The sequence below is a fragment of the Bos indicus genome, chromosome 16 (genome assembly GCF_029378745.1).
Source record: "Bos indicus isolate NIAB-ARS_2022 breed Sahiwal x Tharparkar chromosome 16, NIAB-ARS_B.indTharparkar_mat_pri_1.0, whole genome shotgun sequence".
In the NCBI taxonomy this organism is placed as follows: domain Eukaryota; kingdom Metazoa; phylum Chordata; class Mammalia; order Artiodactyla; family Bovidae; genus Bos; species Bos indicus.
In genome coordinates, this window is record NC_091775.1 from 1,300,014 (window position 1) to 1,310,924 (window position 10,911).

General features: G+C 49.7%; 1 protein-coding gene across 1 annotated transcript; it reads left to right on the forward strand.

The window, feature by feature from the left end:
* The first annotated feature begins 981 nt into the window (after positions 1–981).
* On the forward strand, positions 982–9,847 carry OPTC (opticin). Its single transcript, XM_019975894.2, has 6 exons — positions 982–1,185; positions 1,901–2,036; positions 4,283–4,441; positions 6,392–6,594; positions 8,225–8,320; positions 8,749–9,847. Exons 1-6 carry the CDS (start codon positions 985–987, stop codon positions 8,917–8,919), a joined length of 966 nt encoding a protein of 321 aa, XP_019831453.1. The 5' UTR covers positions 982–984; the 3' UTR covers positions 8,920–9,847.
* Positions 9,848–10,911: the final 1,064 nt, after the last annotated feature.

The following is a 10,911-nucleotide window of genomic DNA, read 5'->3' on the forward strand; positions in this document are numbered from 1 at the left end:
CTGAATCACTTTGCTATACAGCAGAGATTGGCCCATCACTGTAAATCAACTATACTTCAATTTTAAAAATTGAAGGGAAAAAAAGAGTCTCCTAGAGACTCGTGCAGCTGACTTTGGGGAAAGATGCGTTATCAGAAATACACCAGGCGCCTCACACCCACACGACACACATTCCCTGACCCCTCTGTGCATATGTGGATGAACACGCGTGAACATTTGAACTCATCTGTACAGAGATACCTACGGAACTTTCTGGGTGTGTACAACCATACACAAAGAGTTCTTTTGTTTCTGTAATCTTTTGTTTCTAAAAAGCTGCGTTCATAAATACATTTTAAAACTAACATTCTTTTCTGTAATCAGTTCTAACCGGAATCAATTTTTAAGCCTATGTTCCCTAAATGGATCAGGCATTCCTGGAACTAGGCTTGCCCTATTTATTTCTGTGCCCCCAGAGACAAATCCAGGGCCTGGGACTATTAAGATAGCTCATACATGTTTGTCAGGCAAAGGCAAGAATGAATGAATGATCTTCTTAAAAACCACAGGTTTCCTTAATGGTGAAGTTTCTCTAAATCTAGTGTAGTGGCTTATAGTTGTACTCTGAATGGGTGACTGTATAAGAGAGCACATCTGTGTATGCCTAGTTAGTAGGGAGTGATGTAGACAGGGGGACACGCATGAGTGTGTGTGTTGAGATGAGTAAATGAGATTTTGCCAGGTGCCTGCACATTCCTGCGTACGTGAATGAGTATCAGTGTGTGGACGAGACTAAAGTGGGGCCGACAGGAGACGTCCCCTGAGATGTAGCCCCAGCGTGGAGGGAGCCTGCACTCACACTGAAGACACTATGTGTGACAAACAGCTTCAGGGTCTGCGAGCATAGGGGTGGAAGTGGGATGAGTCTGTGAGCTCTTCCCCCAGGACTGGACACCTTAGTGATTCGGCTCCATTCTCATTCCACTCCCACCTGCCAGGACCCCCATGAAGCTCCTGGCCTTACTGAGCCTTCTGATCCTGATGCTGCAGGAAGCAAGGACAGCATCTCTCTCAGAGGAGAGGGAAGGCGATCCTTATGCCATTCTGCATCTGGGGGACTATGTCCTGAGCCTGGACAACTACGATGAGGTCATCGATCCAAGCAACTATGATGAGCTCATAGACTACGGGGACCAGCTCCCCCAGGTGAGGCCATGCAGCAGACTCACTGCGTTCCCCAAAAGAAACTGGGAACCAGAGGCCTGGTCCCTCTCTACCTTGTAATCAGCTGTCTCAAGCCTCCATCTTTCTCTGGGAAGTGAAATTCTTGTTCCTCCACAGGAAACTGTCACATAATGCTAAGAAAGAAGACACAAAACTTCAAATTTGTAGCAACAATTGTGAGCCTTCCCTTAGAAGTCACACATCCCTCCCTCCCTCGGCCTTCAAGTGAGACCATAAAATATATCTCACTGGAACATCAGCAGTGTCCTCACATTCTCCTAGCAAAAAGGAGTGCCACAGCCTGTCCTAGACTGCCTTCAGTTCGGAAGTCCATTCCTCAGCCCTGCCTCCCTGAACAGGGGCTGACGTGAAGACTACGCTCGTTTGCTGTGTGAGCCTGATCCCCAGGCAAGGGAAGGTCCCCGGTCAGGGGGTCTGGAGATTGATCCTAGCTCTCCCACCAGCTTGGCCGCCTGCGGCCCCTGAGCTCAGGCCCTCCCTGTCCGGACCTCCATTTCCGCCTCCATAATGTGATGAGAGACCAGACGCTCAGAAAGTCCTTGCCTGTCACACTTTCTGCCCACCCTCCCCCATTCTCCACAGGGACTGTCTGTAAGCTTGGAATTGGTTGCTGACGTTCCCAGACTACAAAGTTCCTCTCAGGCAAAAACTGACTTACTGTGTGCTGTGTCTCCAGGTTAAAGGGACCAGCCTGGCTTCTCTCACCAGGACACGTTTTACTCAGAGCACAGAAGCTGCAAGGACGCTCCCTTCAAACCCCACCACGGCCAGGCCTCCGACACTAGGGCTGCTGGCTGCCCCGGCCAACCACGGTAAGTTCACAGGCACGGTCTCAGTAGCCACGGGTCACAGCCTGGGTAGCCACAACCGAGCACCAGGGATGCCAAAGAGGAGTGTCGTCAGGGGTGGAGAGCAGAGGGTCAGGGAGAGAAGGGCAAACAGCCGCGGGGGTCAGGGCGGGGGGGGAGCGTGGGGTGGAGAGCAGAGGGTCAGGGAGAGAAGGGCAAACAGCCGCGGGGGTCGGGAGGGGGGGCGAGCAGAGGGTCAGGGAGAGAAGGGCAAACAGCCGCGGGGGTCGGGGGGGGGGGGTGGGGGGAGCGTGGGAAACAAAGGGAGAGGCTGACTGTTCCTGATGCTTCTGCCTGAATGCACAACCTGGATGGAAGGCAAAGAAAGCAAGAACTCCCCTGTGCCTAGCAAAGCCACCTGCCTTAATTAATGGCATCGCTGGGGGAGCAGGTTGAGTGGTAATTAGATTAGAGACAATTTAAAACCTGTACAGAAGAATAAATAACTTTGTGGCTGTCATTTGGCATGGGGGCAAATGAAGAATTTATTTTGCTTTTCAACTTGAATTCCTTCCCTAGTATCTTCTCCCCTACTCCCTGAGGCCCTCCTGGAGACTCAGATGCTGGCATATCCATCAGTAGGGGGTTGGCACTCTGCTGCGGGTCAGAACTGAGGCACAGGAGGATGCAGTTAATTCCGGAATTGCTTGTTCTCAGCTCCTATTCTTCTCTGGAGATGTTTGCCTTGAGTGGGTACAGGGTAATGAGGCATCATTAGAGAAAACACTTTAGGCAGGAATCTATGACCTCCCAGGCTTAAAGGGCCTCAGCTGGACCTGCCATCCAAGGCCTGGGGATAAGTACACTGTCAACTCATGGCTGGTGAGGAAAAGCTGTCTCTTAATCTTGAGTCCTTGCCACTACCAACAGAGTTCCTCCTTGAGCTGGACTAGCAGTGGTCTTTAGCAAACTCTGTCCTTTCTAAGCGGAGAAGGCAATGGCACCCCACCCCAGTACTCTTGCCTGGAAAATCCCAGGCAAAACCCTGGTAGGCTGCAGTCCATGAGGTCGCTAAGAGTCAGACACGACTAAGCGACTTCCCTTTCACTTTTTGCTTTCATGCATTGGAGAAGGAAATGGCAACCCACTCCAGTGTTCTTGCCTGGAGAATCCCAGGGACGGGGGAGCCTGGTAGGCTGCCATCTATGGGGTCTCACAGAGTTGGACACGACTAAAGTGACTTAGCAGCAGCAGCAGCAGCAGTCCTTTCTAAGAGCGAGAGATAGAGACTGTCTACAGTATTCAATAAAACCATCCCAACTCGTTAAAGCCAGTCTGAGCTTAGTGGCCTGGCCTAAGTCTCATGACCACTGGTCATAGACTGAAAAGAGGGGAGGGATGTTTCCCAACAGCAAACTGAGATGCTGATATCATAAGAACGGGAAATGAATCCTAGACAGTCAGTGTCCACTCCACCTTGACTCTATTATGGTTTTTGGAGCCACCTAAAACCTAATTCCTCTCCCACAAGGCAAGTAGCAGAGCCTTTGGCCATTGCGCTGGCTTTGTATCATCTGCAGTGCACTTGGGGGCCAGTGAGAAGCCCCATGGAAAGGAGACGAACACATCCACCTCTGTGGCTGCACCTAAATGTCCTAGAAATACCCACATAGGCCCGGGTAAATCTACACGGGACCAGGGTCTGATGAAGGCACTAAGGGCTTGGATCGTAACGGTAATAATTGAGGGAGGCTCTGCTTCTCGAAGTCAATGGCTGAGTGCCAGACCGGGGCAGCCAGCAGCACTTCCGGGGGGCACTGTGACAGTCGGTCTGGGTGGCAGCCCAAGGGACACGGGGGACCTCAGCTCAGACACTCCTTGGCCAGGGCCTTTGGTCCCAGAGGCTGACGGAGTCTCACGGATGTGTGTGTGTGTGTGTGTGTGTGTGTGTGTGTCTCCCATTGGTCCCAGAGGCTGAGGGAGTCTCACGGGTGTGTGTGTGTGTGTCTCCCACTGGTCCTAGAGGCTGAGGGAGTCCCACAGGGGGGTGTGTGTGTGTGTGTGTGTGTGTCTCCCATTGGTTCTAGAGGCTGAGAGTCTCACGGGTGTGTGTGTGTGTGTGTGTGTCTCCCACGGGTCCCAGAAGCTGAGGGAGTCTCATGGGCGTGTGTGTGTGTGTGTGTGTGTGTGTCTCACTGGTCCCAGAGGCTGAGGGGGTCTCACGAGGGTGTGGGGGGGTCTCCCTGTGTTCTCTCCTCCACCTGGACCAGGCCTGCCGACCTGTCTGATCTGCGTGTGCCTCGGTTCCTCTGTGTACTGTGACGACGCGGACCTGGAGAACATCCCTCCTCTTCCCCAGACGACTGCCTACTTATACGCTCGGTTCAACCGCATCAGCCATATTCGGGCTGGAGACTTCAAAGGGCTGAGTATGTATATATGTATATGTGAGTATGTGTATGTATATGTGAGTATGTGTATATGTATATGTGAGTATGTGTATGTATATGTGAGTATGTGTATGTATATGTGAGTATGTGTATGTATATGTGAGTATGTGTATATGTATATGTGAGTATGTGTATGTATATGTGAGTATGTGTATATGTATATGTGAGTATGTGTATGTATATGTGAGTATGTGTATATGTATATGTGAGTATGTGTATATGTATATGTGAGTATGTGTATGTATATGTGAGTATGTGTGTGTATATGTGAGTATGTGTGTATGTATATGTGAGTATGTGTGTATGTATATGTGAGTATGTGTGTATGTATATGTGAGTATGTGTATGTATATGTGAGTATGTGTATGTATATGTGAGTATGTGTGTGTATATGTGAGTATGTGTATATGTATATGTGAGTATGTGTATGTATATGTGAGTATGTGTATATGTATATGTGAGTATGTGTATATGTATATGTGAGTATGTGTATGTATATGTGAGTATGTGTATATGTATATGTGAGTATGTGTATATGTATATGTGAGTATGTGTATGTATATGTGAGTATGTGTATATGTATATGTGAGTATGTGTATATGTATATGTGAGTATGTGTATGTATATGTGAGTATGTGTATGTATATGTGAGTATGTGTATATGTATATGTGAGTATGTGTATGTATATGTGAGTATGTGTATATGTATATGTGAGTATGTGTATGTATATGTGAGTATGTGTATGTATATGTGAGTATGTGTATGTATATGTGAGTATGTGTATATGTATATGTGAGTATGTGTATGTATATGTGAGTATGTGTATGTATATGTGAGTATGTGTATATGTATATGTGAGTATGTGTATGTATATGTGAGTATGTGTATATGTATATGTGAGTATGTGTATATGTATATGTGAGTATGTGTATGTATATGTGAGTATGTGTATGTATATGTGAGTATGTGTATATGTATATGTGAGTATGTGTATGTATATGTGAGTACGTGTATGTATATGTGAGTATGTATATATGTATATGTGAGTATGTGTATGTATATGTGAGTATGTGTATGTATATGTGAGTATGTATATATGTATATGTGAGTATGTGTATGTATATGTGAGTATGTGTATGTATATGTGAGTATGTATATATGTATATGTGAGTATGTGTATGTATATGTGAGTACGTGTATGTATATGTGAGTATGTATATATGTATATGTGAGTATGTGTATGTATATGTGAGTATGTCCTGGCAAAGAAAAGAGTGGGTGGGCAGAGGGAACCCCTCGGTTCGTCCCCTTGCCACTCAGCCACACCGAGCAGTCATTAGCATGCCTCACCTGTGTCGGCCCTTTCGGTCTCTCCAGCCTGGAAATTAGTCTAATTCCTGGCCTTGAAGGTTTTTCTACAGCAGAAGTGACCTGCTCTTGTTTTTGCTCCACAAAGCTATGGGAAGCTGGGGAGGAGAAGCTATGAGCAAGCCTGTTTTCAGGCTGTCCTAGCAGCTGTAGCTCTGTGCCCTCCTGGCCTCTGAACAAAACCATGCTAAAGCTGGTCTATAACCCAGATTCTACCTCTCATTGCTGACAGGCTTCCCGGGCCTCAGAGTTTTTTGGGTTCTTTTGTTAGTTTGTGTAAACTAACAGGTAGAATGGATCCAGAAATTCCTGTACCTGTTGGGTCTTACCCTCAAAGCCTTCTTCCAAGCCCATCCACACAGGGCAGAACACTCCAGGGAAAGGCATCACGGAACCTGAGGACTTTCCCAGTTTTACCAAGTTCTTCCTTCTGGTTTGACCCTGGTGCATGTGGAGTGCTGGCTCGCCTTCCCTGTGCTGAGACAGGAGAAGGGCGCGGGCAGCTCCAGCAGGAGCAAGGGGAGATGGTGTGTCCCTGCGTTCTGCTCTGCACCTCTTAGCAAAACTGAAGAGGATTGACCTCTCTGGCAATTCCATCTCCTCCATCGATGACAAGGCCCTTCGCCTGCTGCCTGCTCTGCGGGATCTGATCCTCCCTGAGAACAAGCTCGTGGCACTGCCCGCACTGCCCACCAGCATCGAGGTCCTGGACGTCCGCATGAATCGGCTCCAGAGCTCAGGGATACAGCCTGAAGCCTTCAGGGTGAGCCAAGGCCTTGCATCCCTGTCTGCTGCACGCCACCAGGGCCCACAGCCACACACACATGCACCTGGCCCTCGTGGAATGTCTCTGTCCCAACCCTGTTCTGGGGCATGAAAGTCAAATGTCATTTTCTTTTTTTTTTTTTTATCTTTTGCTTTTATTTGCATTTATTTTTTGTGGCCTTTATTCCCAGGCCATCAGTTTTTGTTTCCTCTGTTTCTTCTGAAAGGATATATTTTTCTTCTGTGCAGACGTCCTCTTCTGGTTTAGGAACAATCTGTTCTTTTTCAGTAAGGGTCATCTCAACGTGGCAGGGGGAGCTCATGTCTGTGTTGATCCAAGCCCCGAGCTGCATCTTCGGGGCTTTGTTCACATGAGAAGCTGAGTGGCCAGAGATCTAAGTCTTTCAGTACAGCATTACTCTCTGCATTTCTGAGCATGTGCAGTAAAAATTCAGCACTCTTTGGGCCACGGACCCTGCATCCAGCCCCTTTGGCCTGGGCACACCTCCCATTGTAACAATGGAATGGCAGTGCATATTGCTTCTGTAAAGTGACATCTTTCAGATACTTGGTGGCCCTTCAGATATGCATACCCTGAATGACGTGGGCAGTTTCACAAAAGTTCTTAACGTGAACAAGAAGATTTAAACCTCTTGATTTCCGGGTCAAGTGGATAGAGAACGGTTTTTAGAGCTCCCCTCAAGCCACTCACCAGAACAGCCAAGCCGCATTTTCTTCATCTAAGCCACCAGCAACTCCCCCTCTCCCTCTTGGGGCACCTGGCCTCTCGGGTTCCTTCTCTGCAACTGCTCACTCACCTCCCTGGGCACCAGTGTTCCCCACACACTCACCTTCTGCTCCCCAGAAACTTGGACTACCATGTGACTTGACTTGGAGTTGTACTGATTCCTCCTCTCACTCTGCACATCTTTTTGTTTTCAGAACCCACCACTAACTGACCAAGCTTTGTCCTTCTAGGAGCAATTTCTCAAGAGAGACAATCTGGTTGGTCCCTGGCTGGCCAGTTTCAATGGGAAGGGCTAAACGCATGCACGGATACTGCCCCCTGGGCTGCCCACTCAGCGGTCCAGGGAGACCTGGGGGCAGTCCCAGTGGGGGAACGGAGAGAGCTGTGAGTGAGACTGACACCCCGGCTGTCACACTCACATGCACAATCTTCTCCATCGTGCCTGCGGCTCTCCTTATGCTGGTCCGAGTATCTCCCATCCGAGCTCTCCATATTTGGTCCAGTTTTAGCATCTAGAGACTTTTTTTCTTTTCTGGAGACTTTTCACTTGGGAAAGTCCCTTCTGATAGCAGGGATGTTGAAGCTGGGCCCAAATGTCCTGCCGGCCTGTTTCCCAGCCATCCCTGCCCCTTGCTTGCTCCTCCCAGAGTCCCCCCGGTTACTGCTGAGCTCCTTCATGGCCTTCAGCTGCAGCAGCTGTTCCTTCTGCATCTGGCGGGAGGGGATGAACCGTCCCTGAAGCACCCAGCTCAGAATCCGGCACCTGGCTGAGGCCCAGGAGACGGGCCCAGGAGTGGAGGAGTGGGGTCACATCAGTGCCCCTCACTTCTTGGGCCCCACAGAGCCCACCAGCCTCCCGTGTCCTTTGCCCCCTCCCCAGGCACTGGAGAAGCTGCAGTTCCTCTACCTGGCGGATAACCTGCTGGACGCTATCCCCCCGTCCCTGCCCCTGAGCCTGCGCTCACTGCACCTGCAGGTGAGTGGCTTCCCTGAGAACAGGGGTCTTGGACAGCACAGAAGGTGGAGGTCAGACTGCAGGGAGCCCCCTTCAGCAGTGGTGGGTCTCCGTCACTGAGAGCTCGGCGAGCAGAGTTGGCGCGTCTCACTCAGACCACTGTCTACAGCCTCCGTCTCATTCCTTCCCCTTCCTGCCCTTTAAAACACTTCTCGTCCGCGTTCTTACCCATCTCACCCAGTGCTCACTCCTGCCCCCCTCCCCTCGCCCTCTGTCCCCCCCCACCTCCGTGCCCCCTCTCTCTGTCCTCAGTGGGTCCCCGGCCTCCTTCCTTGTTTGTGGCCCCGGCCTTCTGGGCCTCGGTGTCTCCAGCTGCAGAGGGGAGGTGAGCTGGTGAGGCAAGGCCTGAGGACAGAGGAGCGACACAGCGGTCGGTGTGTTCTCTCCAGAATAACATGATAGAGACCATGCAGAGGGACGCCTTCTGCGACGCCGAGGAGCACAGACACACCAGGAGGCAGCTGGAAGACATCCGCCTGGACGGCAACCCCATCAACCTGAGCCTCTTCCCCAGCGCGTATTTCTGCCTGCCTCGGCTCCCCACGGGCCGCTTTGTCTAAGTCTGCCCGCCCCCTAAACAGCGACCTTTCATCCGGGCGTTAGTCAGCCTCAAGATCCAGTGGCAGAAACCCACTGCTCCCTCTGCCTCAACACACACACACACAGGCACACACGCGCACACACACATGCACACGCACGTGCACGCGCACACGTGTGCACACACATGCACGCACGCACAGACAAGCACACACGTGCACACACGCACACATGCACACGCACATGGTGCGCACACATGCACACACATGCAGACATGCGCGCACACGTGCACGCACGCATGTACACACATGCAGATGTGTGCGCACATGCATACACGCATGCACGCATGCACACGCACATGTGCGCATACACACACACACTGAAATGTCCTCCAGGAGCCAGATTTACATTTCTCCATCCTCCTTCCTTAACAGCTTATGGCTCCTGATCAAAGAATAGAGATGTCTGCAGCAGAGCTCTTTCCCATATTCCCGATTCCTCCTACCCACACAGAAGGCCAGGAGAATAATGTAAGAAGCAGAAGAGGGATGGAAAAAGAAGAGGAAGGGGAACAAGCAGTCATGTCCTGGAGCTAGTTCTTACTACTAGGCTTTCAAGAACTGATCATTAAATTTTCCAGAATTTTTCAAGCCAGTTGTTAAATGCAGTCATTATTAAAAAGTAAATCATATAAGCTCACAATTAAATATTCTATGTTGAAAACAAATGTAATAAATACTCAAACTCATCACTTCCCAATTATTTTACCATCTTTTACTATTAACCATGTTCTTGAACTTAATTATGTCTGTGGTATCTGTGCAGTGGAAATACTATATAATGACATGCTTTTAGTGACATCACACTGGTAGTTTGAAATTGGCCACGGTGGGAGTATTTATACCACAGAATTAGTAAATGCTACGTGTTAGGATTTTGTTAGAGAGAGAGCCTGTTCTTAAGCCTTTGCCAGCATCTCTGAGGATGAAAACAGCTGTTTAGCCTCCCCCTATCTCCAGGCCACCCTAATGGGGGTAGGGTGGGGTTTCTGGGGCTTTTGAAAGCTCCTATGCCGGGGCTTGCTGTTAGACTTGGAGGGAGCCTTTCCCAAGGATGGAGAACGGACATGTGTCTTCCTCTGGAGGCCCTTCTTGCCGCGCTTACCTACTCCTGGCTCTTCCTGGCCACGCTCTCTTCTGTGTTTAACCACCAGAGGGCAGCCTTGTGCAAAGGTAAATGAATAAAACAGCAATTACTCATCTGCAGCTTTCCTGGATTCAGGGCGGGGCCCACTGTGCTGGGAGAACAGAGAGGACAACTATGATCCAACCAACTTACTCCTGGAACTATAATGGTAGGAGAGATGTCATCTTTCTTCTCATAAGGACTTTGTGGGCAAGGGGGTTGTAATAGATGAGTGCTTGGCATCAGGTGTTGATTGGAGCATAGAAGAGGGGTGTGTGTGTTCAGTCGCTCAGTCATGTCTGACTCTTTGTGACCCCACGGACTGTAGCCCCCCAGGCTCCTCTGTCCATGGGATTTTCCAGGCAAGAATACTGGAGCGGGTTGCCATTTCCTTCTCCAGGGGATCGTCCCAACACAGGGATCAAACCCACATCTCTTGCATCTCCTGCATTGGCAGGTGGCTTCTTAACCACTGAGCCACCCGGTGAGGCAGGCAGCTCATGTATTCATTCAAGCAAGGGTTTTATTCAGCACCTACCTGCTATGTGCAGATGATACGCAGCAGACACACTCCTTTTCTTCATGGAACTTAGAGTTGAGTGTGGAAGACATGTGTTGAACAGATAATCACACAAGTAACCACACACTATTCAACTCATGATAAATACTGTAAAAGGAATATACAAAATGCTATGAGACCTTACAGAAGGGGGACACGGTTAAGGGTCCAAGAGACCCTGAAGAACCAATGTCTAAGCTGAAAGCTGAAGGACGGGGAGCCAGCCAAGCAACCACTCAGCGTCCCAGCTGATGCTCACGTCTGGATGACA